Source organism: Oryctolagus cuniculus, chromosome 9, assembly GCF_051225735.1.
Source record: "Oryctolagus cuniculus isolate XC-2025 breed Fujian yellow rabbit chromosome 9, ASM5122573v1, whole genome shotgun sequence".
NCBI classification, from domain to species: Eukaryota; Metazoa; Chordata; class Mammalia; order Lagomorpha; family Leporidae; genus Oryctolagus; species Oryctolagus cuniculus.
Window position 1 is genome coordinate 52,228,358 of NC_142875.1, and position 12,413 is coordinate 52,240,770.

Sequence of the window (12,413 nt, forward strand, 5' to 3'; positions counted from 1 at the left end):
AACACATTCAATTTTTTTAAATACCCAGTTCTGTCACATTTAGCTGTTACTACCTTACTAAGAAGTGCTATTTGGTTCCAGTTGTTTTTGCAAGAAATGTGGCAAACTGGAAGTGAGCTTATTTTGTAATCACAGGAAACAGCTTTAATAGGCTATAACTGCTATTGCACAGAAGGCAGTTAGTATGGGTTTAATGTTAGATGAAAGAAAACCTCAGGCAAATAAAACATACAGTAAAACAATGTATCTAATACTGCAATTCTTTTATTGATGTCAGAAAAAAAAATTTTCTTCCTATCACTTGTAAAAGGTATTTGTTTGCTTTATTTAAACTCAATACTTTTTCCCGTTCTTAGTGTAGGTTGAGATTTCCCCCCCTAAAATCTGCGGTTTCTTTCTTCAAATAACATTATCCACCATGGCTGCACCTTAATCTGATGGGTGAGTGGAAATCTATCAACAGGTTTTGACCACGATGGTTCAGGTAATGGCTTCTTTCTTCACAAAGACTCTATTAAAAAAGAAAGGAAGAAAATGAAATGGGATACTCAGATTAACTTTTTAAGTAGTTTTCAAGGAACATTTCTGCTGAAGCTTATCTATAAATGTGAACTGTTTATATAAATAAAAATAGCTTTCAAATAGAATAATGCGGACACCATTGCCTAGTTTGTAAATATTATAAAGCAATATATAAAGAAAAAAGCAAAATCAAAAAAATTTTTCCATTCAGAAATTGTTAAAATACATCTTTGCCATTGTTAGTTATTGCTAGAATGTTGATTGCAGGAATTTGGATTGAATAGTTTCTAATAGAGGAAGCCACTTCTTTAAAAAAAAAAAAAGAGAGAGAGAGATTTATTTATTTATTTGAAAGGCAGAGTTACGGGGAGAGAGAGACAGAGACAGAGACAGAGAGACACAATCTCCCATCCACTGTTTACTCCCCAAATGGCTGCAATGGCCTGGGCTGGGCCAGGCCAAAGCCAGGAGCCTCTTCTGGATCTACCTTGTGGGTGCAAGGGCAAGTGGCCATAGAGGAAGCCACTTCTGTCTCCATCCTGTCTATCCCTAGTTCCCATCAGAGTATCTCTGAACTGGGTTAGTCTGCACAAGCAGTTATTTTGGTGTGTCACTTCCCCTGCCCCTTCTCCACCTTCATTAGGTACTACTCTAGTTGAAACCACTTTGGGTAGTGTCAACAGAAGGTGCTGAGATCAATAATGAGAGACTTGTTTGCTTCTGTTGTATTTCAGTTTTACTGAAAAGAGTACATGATGTGGGACTGGAAAAGTCCCCATGGCTGTATATAAACAGGTCATAAGTCTTCCAAAGCAAACAATCTTGTGTTTAGAAAACAAAGAGCTTTGAGTACTATTATCCTTACATGACTCCTGTCCTGTAGCATCAGAGGGTTCGGATCAGCTGTCTTCCTAATGATCCTCTGCCTTACTTTCATCTGAAACATCTTACAGGGGATACTAGACCAGATTATGAAAAGTAAATATCAACATTTAAAAACATATCTTTTAATGGTACTAAAAACTAGACCTTTGAAAATAAACAAAGTTACTCTACTTATATACCATTTATGCTTAGCTACTGGTTTCAAGATTTCTGGCTGGCCGGCGCCGCGGCTCACTAGGCTAATCCTCTGCCTTGCGGCGCCAGCACACCAGGTTCTAGTCTCGGCTGGGGTGCTGGATTCTGTCCCGGTTGCCCCTCTTCCAGGCCAGCTCTCTGCTGTGGCCAGGGAGTGCAGTGGAGGTTGGCCCAAGTACTTGGGCCCTGCACCCCATGGGAGACCAGGATAAGTACCTGGCTCCTGCCATCAGATCAGTGAGGTGCGCCGGCCGTGGCGGCCATTGGAGGGTGAACCAACGGCAAAGGAAGACCTTTCTCTCTGTCTCTCTCTCTCACTGTCCACTCTGCCTGTCAAAAAAAAAAAAAAAAAAAAAAGATTTCTGACTAATACGTAAAACTGTGAAGATCATTACCAAACAAATAAGAAACTAGATAGTAAGTTCAAAGTAAGTCAACATTTATTAAACTGTTGTACACACTGAGCCTTAAATAACTCTATAACACAAGGAAGCATTTTGCTGATTTGCCTTACAAACTCTTCCCACACAAGTCTGCTATATCTCTCTTTTCACAGTCATATAACTCTTAGCCACTCTCCAAGTAGGCCAGCACAGTAGCTTCTTAGTTTTTCTTTTCAATGTCATAAACTATCCTAAACCCAACAGCAATATTTCTTAAGCTTAATCTTGATTTTACCATTATCTTATACAGAAGTTTCTAACAGCAAACATGTCAAATTCAAACTCTGTATCTGAAACCACAGTGCTTCCTTAAGACTAATAATTATTTCTAACACACATTGTTTTTGCTTACACATCCTATTGGAGTCCTTGAGAGCCACAGCAATGCAGTCCACTTCTCTCCTTTTTAAGCTTTTTTCAGCCTTCACAATGCGTATCTGCAGAGGACTCAACATTACCATGAAGGCTGAGCTTCCAATTCATTTCTCAGGGCTTTGCCTACTAACTGCTATATATTTCCTAGGATTCCAATCATGTCAAAAACCTCTCCAAATGTACAAAGTTTTGATCAGTTTCACTAACCGAAGAATTGTATATAACTTTTCTACCCTGTATCTGCTCATATTTCCAGGCTGTCTGTAACAATTGCAGTTGTGTCCAGGAACTAGAAGTTCAGAGTTTGGAGCTCTGTATCCCTTTATGTCTCAGATCTGATTTGTCACCACTTTTTCTCAGATAGGCCCAAGCCTAATTCACCACATTGCTCTCTGAGATGGCCTTATCTCAACCAGTCCTGATTCAGATATCTCTTGCTTTGTCAGCCGCTGATTCTGTTCTTAGTATCACACTGAAGTACAACTTGATTTTCTCTACACATTGGGGAAGTCAGGGGGAGGGCGATCGTGGGGAAACAGGTAAGATTAAGCCCTTGAAAAAAATCTCTTAGGACAGTGAAAGAATGTACATACTTAAAATTCTTATCAAAACTTCTGGAATTAATAAAAATACTTAATGAACAGCTACTATAGGATTCATTACTCAGTAAATAAAGTACCCAAAATAAAAAACTGTGACTACAAAATTGTTTCTTAAAGTGGTATTAGAAAGCAGCTGAAATATTTCTCATTATCCCAAATAAATTTAGATAACATCTTAGAAAAATTTAAGCATATATTAGAATTCAGGTTTATATTTGATGGAAGTCAAGTGGCTGGCTATAATGTATATATTTTAGATGTTTAAGTTAATGGAAACTAGGAATGAGGAAACAAGAAGAAAACATCTTTTATGTGATGACAACAATACATTCACTTTTATGACAAGAAAAAAGTATAATAATTTTTACTGTAGAATTTCTCCTTCAAAGATAGTATTGCAAAGAGATATTTCATTCTAATTCACAGTCTTTCATAACATACTTCTGGGCTAAATTGAAAAAATAAACAGTAAATTTCATCAACCAAGATCACATGTAACTTGCTTATTTATTTTTTTGGGTACATTTTGTAGTGAGAAGTGTTCAAATGACACCACAATGGAACTTCCCTTCAAAATATATTTTATTTATTTACATATATTATATATATACTTATTGAATGTCAAATTTCTGAGTGACATATTTCCCATGTCAATAGTACAATCCAAGGCAAGATTTTGGAAAAGACAAAAGTTTAAACTCAAGAAACACAGGAAGCCATGAAAATTGTGATGTTTTGGTTAACCAGGAATTGATTGCATTTTTAACATGAATAAGCAACACTTAACTCAGGGCTATGGTTTACAATTCTTTTAACAATTTACTTTTTTAAAAAGGAATTGTCTATGGAACCCTAATATATAAATTGTAAGAGAAATGACAGAAGAGTGGAGAGGCCTAGGAGTTCCTCCTGTCAGAAGTACCTTCACTCACTCTCACTGCCTTCTTTCTACATTTAGTTCTGATGGATGCCATCAAAATCAACAGGCAGCCCTAAAGAAACCTACAGTCCCCCAGTTCATCCTCAGACAACCACTGCTCTTGAGAAATATAGGCATTGTCAACTTTTGGCTTCTTTTTAAAACCTTGTTTGAAGTAATGTAAAGACCTCAGTAAGCTGGCTGAGAGAGAATCCTCAGTTTTCATTCACTTTTAAGAAAGACACTGGGCTTATTTTAAAAGTGCATGTTCGATTTTGTACAGTGCAAAATGACTGAATGTCCTAACATATACTTAGATCCTGCTTATAAACAGTCAAGGACACTAACTGAAGAACCAGTTCTTGCATGCTACAGGAAAAAGCCCAGAGTCAAAAGTAGCTTTTCTGTGATATGATGGACACAAGTGTTTACTAAAGCACAACGAAAAGCCAATGAAGGCTTGCTTGACAAATCAAAAGTCAACATGCAGTTTCTGCTCTATGCAGACTACTACATAAGAAGCCTAGGATTAGAAAACAGATTATTTAAAAAAAAGTTCTTCACTTAGGACAGTAAAACTAAGAGGGGTTTAAGGGATGAGAGAAAGAGACAGTGACAGTGACAGTGACAGAGAAAGTGACAGACTGTTCACTCCCCAAATGCCTGGGACAGCCAGGGCTAGGCAAGGGCTGGAGCTAGAAGCTCTCAGGGAAATCAATCCAGGTATCCTACACAGGGGACAGGAACCCAATTATTTGAGTCATCACTGCTGACTCATACTATCTGATTTAACAGGAAGCTGAAGTCAGGAGTTGGGTATCAAACCCAGGCACTCTGATATGAGAGTCTTTACCCCTAGGCTAAACACCTACTGTTAATTTTTAACTAAAGAAGGAAGTTTAAGGATGAGGAAGGAGATGTAAAGTTCCTAGAAAAACCATGTGAAACATATTTAATTTTAAATTTTCTAACAGCCACATTCTAAAAAGTGAAAGGCAAAATAATTTTAATAACATTTTACTCAGTATATTCAAAATATCATTTTAACATGTAGTCCACAGAAAATTGTTCAGACTGTTAACCTCTTTTCAAGTAAGTATGAAATTTGGTATGTCTTTCACTTAACCACATCTCAATTCAGACTAGTCATATTTCAGCCACCAATAGCCACAGCTGTTGTAAAAAACTGAGGTGTCACTTAGCATGGGAAAAGTGCAATGTGTAACAGCCTTAGTAGAATGAATAGCTGAAATGAGGAATTGAAGACAATTTCTAAAAATTTCTCCATGGTCTTAATACCGAGGACACTAAAAATATATATAGTTAAGTCCAAAATAGTCTTTCAAGGTAATATATATCAAAAGTTGTAATGGGAAGACTGATTGCTTTTTACAACGTTCAAAACCACTGGGATAATGAGAAGAAAACAAAAATGTTGACAGGGATATAAAAGTATTTCTTTCCAAAAACATATTAAGAAATCAGGCTTTAGTTCATTGGCATAAGATACTGTAGATAGGTCCCATAACTTTGTTATATTTTTACCTCTTCCTGTTCAAGATGGTTTTCAGAGAGCAACTTTCTCTGTGAATTTCTAAGATGAAAGCTTCTGGATCAATAGCATATGGGCCAAAAACTACATTTCATTAAGCAACCATGTTGTCTTAATCCAATTCCCTGAAGATATATGAAACATGGAATTTTTTTTAGTCTCACTTTATTTTTTTAAAAAATTTGTGTATTTATTTGAAAGTCAGAGTTACAGAGAGAGACGGAGAGAGAAAGGGAGTAGGGGAGAAGAGATGGAGAGATTTTTCATCTGTTGGTTCATTGCTACAACAGCCAGCACTGGGCCAGGCTGAAGCCAGGAGCCAGAAGCTTCATCCAGGTCTCCCACATTGGGGTGGCAGGTGTCCAAACACTTGGGCCACATTCTACTGCTTTTCCCAGGACATTTAGCAGGGAGCTGGATCAGAAGTGGAGCAGCCAGGACTCAAACTGGGGCCATATGGGATGCTAATGTCACAGGCAGCGGCTTTACCTGTTAAGCCACAATGCTGACCCTGATTATTCTTTAAAAACTACAAATGGAATTGTCATAAGATCTAGCTAGCAGTCCTTTTACTGGGTATATACCCAAAACTCATTACATGTAATACAAAAAAGTATTAAAATTAATAATAAAACACAATCCCACTTATCCAGGTGGGTGTTTTCTAGTTATTTACAGATGACCATAACCTCCAATAGAAGAGGTAGGTATAGAAAGAAAAAGGTTAGAAGCACCATTTGTGGAGGAAATTTGGTGGAAAAGTGATTTGTAACTGTGGTATAATCTCAAATACTTTTCAACTAAATATAGTTTAGAAAATCATTTCCAAGACACATTATTATTAATCACATTTTTCTTTATATGGAAACCACTTCACAATGTTTACCTTTTCACATTAGTTCCGAGCCCGCGGAGGTTGGTAAAACTGCTGGGTTGGTCGAGTGGATCGTCTTGGCTGGCCATCACCTCCTCTACGGAATTCAAGAGTTTGGTCATAGGTACCTTCTTCCTCCTATTTGCAAAGAGTAGTGATTTAACATGTTCAAAATAGCTCCAGGTTTCCTGTTACATTCTATGGGCCTCATTTTAATATACCCTCTTAAAGTTGCCCTGAGATTCACATCTGTCAACTCTCACAACAGAAGGATGTAAAGTAAAGGGGGGGGGGGGGCGGGGGGAGAGTCAGGGATGTTGTTAAAACTTCATTTGGTCCTTGGTAATAGAAGAATATGATCTATAGTGGTAAGATTACAGTCAAATTTAATTCTAGAAAAGGAAACTTTCAAACAAAATTTATCTCATCAAATCACTTGACAAAAATGTGGTTAAAAACACAGGAAAACAAGCATGATAGTAACAATTTTCTAGAATGTTTGGGCTTCTAAATATTTCTAAGTATTTATCACAGCAAGGAGTTTTGGTAAAATAGAGGGAAAGGGTTGAGGAGCCAGAGAACATCCAACAACTGTCTGTCCTCATCTGATGAAATTTCCAGTATCCTTAAGAACCTTACATGTAGAGACAGAAAAAAAATAATGGATTGGAATGGGGTGGGGTGGGGTGGCAATACAATTTACACATAAAGAAAACTTCATGCAAGATAAAGAGATCACCAGAGTAAGATTCAAACTATTTTATTCTCTTTCTTTTCCTTACTACTGATGGGGTAGATCTACCAATTCAACAGCACAGGACAATTAGGATAAGCAGATTAAACAGCAGAAAGAGTATAGTTAATTATAGTATTTTATTTGAAGAGGACTTACAAGCAACAAAATGTAGCCAAAAAGCCACACTGGTTTCTTACTGAGTGCTGCCACCCTGATATTTTAATGTTTTTAAATTAATGCAGCTATAAATTATGTGCCCTGTTAAAGACACAAAAAAAATGGCTATCCATTTTGTTATGAAAACATAGCATCTTTTTCACTAAATAGAAAGCTTAAATTCCAACTGAATTATGAGTCTGCAATTTACATAATTTTGGAAAATTTATACTATTTTTTCCTTCTCTTCATTTTATCTTTGAGTCTTTTTTCCCAAGGATTCTTTCCTTTGATTCTGTTAATAACAGAAAGTTATGTGAAAGACTGAATTCTATTCTTTAAATTTTACAGATCCAACTATTTCAATTGTACCTAATGGAAAAAGAAAGATGTTAAGACCATTTGATCAAATCCTATTACTTAGCAATGGTATTTAATATTTGGGATGACATAACTATTATTATTAGGTATCCTATGTAATATCCTATGTAATACTCATAAGAACAGTTATTTCCCCCTTACATAAAAAACACTAAAACCAGGAAAGTTTTGTGACTTTGCCCTAAAACTTCTAAGACAAATCTGGGTTTTGAATTCAAACACTGCGGTTAAGTCTTTAAATATCAGTAAAAGAAGATAAGCCAATAGCCAAAAATTAATTATTATCCTCAAAGGCCTATTATGCCTGAGATAAGAAAATGGAAAACCTGACAACAGAGCTGGCATAAATCAACAGTTACCTTTTAGAGAAAAACTTCCAGAAGAGCTTTCCTTTCCCTAAACTCCTTTCATTAACAATCAATCTTAAAACTGTTGGAAGCAACAGACATTATATCTGTAATTTAGTAAAGCAGTCAAAATGCAAGAAGAAAAATATAAAATTATTCAAAAAAGGAGAGAGTTGTTATTCTGGTCACTGTTCTGAATAATTATCAAATATAATAGATAAAATTGAAAAGGAGCTAATAAATTTCTAGAAAAATGATAACATGAAATTTCGCATGTTAACAAGATGAGAATACATTTGGTACGTTAGGAGATGAAGTAATTATTTCAGGAATTAGAATGGAATGTTATTTTTCTCCTCACTTTAGTGCAGAAATGGCTGGAGAACATCTAAAAATTTATATGTTACCAATAAAATATAACATTACAGATAAGACATAGAATTGGTTAAGTGAAATGGATTTACATAAAAAATGACAATGTCATTTGCAAATCTATCTCTTCTGTGTTTACAATATTCACAGACTGTACTATCCAGAGCCAATTAAATGGTTTTACAGAAATGATCAACCATGAGATTTATTTCACATAATCTTGAGTCTTTACAAAGTTTTTATACAGGTGGAAGTCAGAAAATAAAAATGATACTGACAGTTTGGTTTTCAGTTATTGCTAAAGGCACAATCTGTGCTTTTTAAATTCCTCTTGCAGAACAGCTGAGGGCAAATCCAGTTACCCACAACAACCATTCCTTACAGCAATGAAGGGATACTTTTTTCCCACTTTGTATAACACACAGCTCTATGCAATAGATCAATTTGAGTTACTTTGAAATTTATACCTGGTTCTTTTTCTAGCCTACCTTCCTCCTTTAGGTTCAGTAATCAGTAACAGATTAAAAACTCAAGAAAACCATTTTAATTTCATAGTTCATGAGCCTGTATACATTTTGAAATGCGACACTAACACGGAGCTGGCATATAGTCCTGAAAGGCCATCTAGAGAGCTGGGGGATTTTCCAAGCCACATAGCTCAGTAGAGGAAGAGTCCAGACCAGGTAGCCATTTTGTTTCTGACTCTCAAGCAAGGTTCTTTAAAAGACTTGTAATAACTTTTATAAAATGGGACTACCCAATGTCATCTTCACCTAAGTTTTTGAGATTTAGAATCATTTTATCAGTACTCAAATTTTTCTAAACTCACAGTTTGATCACTGCTTATAGCCCTGGTCTTTAACTCCTGAGGAAGAATGTTTCTTCTGTTTACTACTTGCTGAATTCTTTATTTAGTGGAGGGTTAAGCTTGTGATTATAAAGTAAATTGGAAGTATGTCCGTGCAAAAATTAAAAGAAAACTAAGATAGGAAGGAGGAGGGAGAAAGGGAGGGAGGAAGGGATGAGTGGGAAGTATCATTATGTTCTTAAAACTGTATATATGAAATATTTGAAATTAGTTCCTTTTATATAAACAATTATTTTAATTTTTAAAAAGCTAAAGTGTTCAAAATGAATACTTTTCATGTCAATATTCACTATTCTTCTTTTTTAATTTTTTTCTTTGTATTTTAAATAATGCTAATTAATCCATATTCTTTAAACCATACAGGTCTAGGAAATAATTTCACTGAAAATATGCAAGTGATAAAATTATAAAAGTGACAAAAGAAATATAACCATAAATATCATAAGAAGTCAGGTAGGTAGGTTATAATAGAGGACTTAAAAAAAATCATACATGAGGGGCTGGTGCTTTAGCATGGTGGGTAAAGGCACCGCCTATAGTGCTGGCATCCCATATGGGCATTGGTTCAAGTCCCAGCTGCTCCACTTAAGATCCAGCTCTCTGCTAAGGCCTGGGAAAGCTGTGAAGACGGCCCAAGTCCTTTGGCCTCTGCACCCACATGGGAGACCTGGAAGAAGCTCCTGGCTTTTGGTTTTGAATGGGCCCAGCTCCAGCTGTTGCAGCCATCTGGGGAGTGAACCAGCGGATGGAAGACCTCTCTCTCTCTCTCTCTGCCTCTGCTTCTCTGTAACTCTGCTTTTCAAATAAATAAACAAATCTTTAGTAAAAAAAATCGTACATAAGGGTTATAGTTGTAAATTGAAATAACTGGTCAGTGCCGTGGCTCAATAGGCTAATCCTCTGCCTGTGGCGCCGGCACATCAGGTTCTAGTCCCGGTCAGGGCACTGGATTCTGTCCTGGTTGCTCTTCTTCCAGTCCAGCTCTCTGCTGTGGCCCGGGAGGGCAGTGGAAGATGGCCCCAAGCTGGGCCCTGCACCCTCATGGGAGACCAGGAGAAGCACCTGGCTCCTGGCTTTGGATTAGCGCGGTGCGTTGGCTGCGGCGCACCGGCCTCAGGAGCCATTGGGGGGTGAACCAACGGAAAAGGAAGACCTTTCTGTCTCTCTTTCTCACGGTCCACTCTGCCTGTAAAAAAAAAAAAAAAAACAAAAAAAAACAAAAAAAACAAAAAACAAAAAACAAACAGAAAAAACACCCAAACTGAAAATTAAAAACTAAAATGCAATAGTCATTGTAGCACGAAGCATGAATGAGGTACCATTTTGAAACAAAATATAAATTAACAGAAAGGAATTAGTATGAGCTCTCAGGACACACCCAGTTTTGGCCTGTGGTTGTTCTGATCCACAGCTATTAAAAATTGTATTTGGCCTCTCTAGATCATTCTTCCAGCCTGGGACTACCAAAGTCATTTCCAATGAGGGAACAGACTGCTTCTCACTCCCAGCAGCATCAGAGCTGTAAACCGAACCCATTCACAAGCTCCCAAGCTACTGGCAGAACGATCTGCAATTGCTCACAGCTGACAGGGACTTTAGAAGGATGTGATTTGGAAGCTGAATTTTTGGTAAACCTGGATTTAGGGAATGAGTCTTACTATTACCTCAATCTGTCTCACAGCAAAAGCAAAGGCTACAGGTTTAAGACCTTCCTCAATAATGGCAGAAGGGAAATACCAATAGTTCTTGTAACTTACATTTTGGTTTCTGTTAGGACCTAGAGTAGTAATTCCAAAACAAGAGGTTATTGAAATTGCTCTGGCAACTTGCTTAAAATGAACATTCTCAGGCCCTATTCCTAAATGTTCCAATTCATGAGATATGGAAATGGCCCAGAACTTTGCATTTTTAACTAACGACTGAGGTGTGTCTGAGTCAGACATAAATATCATAATATACACATAAATACATAAGTTGAGCTAGAAACTTCTCAGAGTTCTTTTGCCTATTTTGTAACTCTTCCCTCATTGTATACTGGTACCATAAGATGGTGATAGATATTATCAAAAATGTACAATTTGGGACATACTCAAGATGACTTGCCCCAAATGGTAGAGTTAGAAACATACCAGGGGACTCCAATTCAATCCCATCAAGGTGGCATGTACCAATGCCATCTCACTAGTCCAAGTGATCAATTTTCACAACTGATCATAAAGAAAGGACTAAGAGTCAAAGGGAGCACATAAACAAGTCTAGTACCTGCTAATACTAACCGATAGAATAAATAAAGGGGAGAGTGATCCAACATGGGAAGCGGGATACACAGCAGACTCATAGAACGGCAGATGTCCTAAACAGCACTCTGGCTTCAGAATCAGCCCTAAAGGCATTCCGATCTGGCTGAAAAGCCCATGAGAGTATTTCAGGCATGGAAAGCCAAGACACTCTGGGGGGGAAAAAAAAAAAAAAAAAAAAAAAACCTAAATGAAAATTCTCCGCGAGTGAGATCCCAGTGGAAAGAACAGGTCTTCAAAGAAGGAGGTACCTTTCTCTGAAGGGAGGAGAGAATCTCCACTTTGACTATGACCTTGTCTAAACAAGATAAGAGTCGGAGAACTCAGAGGGCTTCCATAGCCTTGGAAACTCATGACTGGAGCATAGGGAGATTACTGGTGCCATAAATAGGAGTGTCAGTTTGTAAAGTCAACAACAGGAGTCACTGTGCACTTACTCCTCATGTAGGATCTCTGTCCTTAATGTGCTGTACATTGAGATTTAATGCTATAACGAGTACTCAAACAGTATATTTCACTTTGTGTTTCTATGGGGGTGCAAACTGTTGAAATCTTTACTTAATGTATACTAAACTGATCTTCTGTAAAAAAAAAAAAAGAAATTATCAATTCCCAACTTGACTCTCACTGGGATTAAACATGACAATAGGTCTGATCTGGTTTCATCTTCATTTAAAAAATCATCTATTATTTTTCACTTTATGTTTCTGTGTGGGAGCAAACTGTTGAAATCTTTACTTAATGTATAGTAAACTGATCTTCTGTATATAAAGAGAATCGAAAATGAATCTTGATGTGAATGGAAGGCGAGAGGGAGTGCGAGAGGGGAGGGTTGTGGGTGGGAGGGACGTTATGGGGGGGAAGCCATTGTAATCCATAAGCTTACTTT

At 37.0% G+C, this 12,413-nt stretch overlaps 1 protein-coding gene across 3 annotated transcripts in view; it reads right to left on the reverse strand.

Moving 5' to 3' along the window:
* Nucleotides 1-246: 246 nt before the first annotated feature.
* The window catches only part of TDRD3 (tudor domain containing 3), a 190,014-nt gene continuing 177,847 nt past the window's right edge, over nt 247-12,413 (reverse strand). For all 3 annotated transcript variants that reach the window (XR_007920946.3, XM_008260040.5, XM_089303623.1), the window contains 2 exons: nt 6,380-6,505; nt 247-511 (listed from right to left, as the gene is read on the reverse strand). Coding sequence is in view for 2 of the 3 variants with exons in the window: in XM_008260040.5 (XP_008258262.1) it covers nt 6,389-6,505 (117 nt within the window). In the remaining variant the exon portion in view is untranslated. The remainder of the gene's footprint in view (nt 512-6,379; nt 6,506-12,413) is intronic.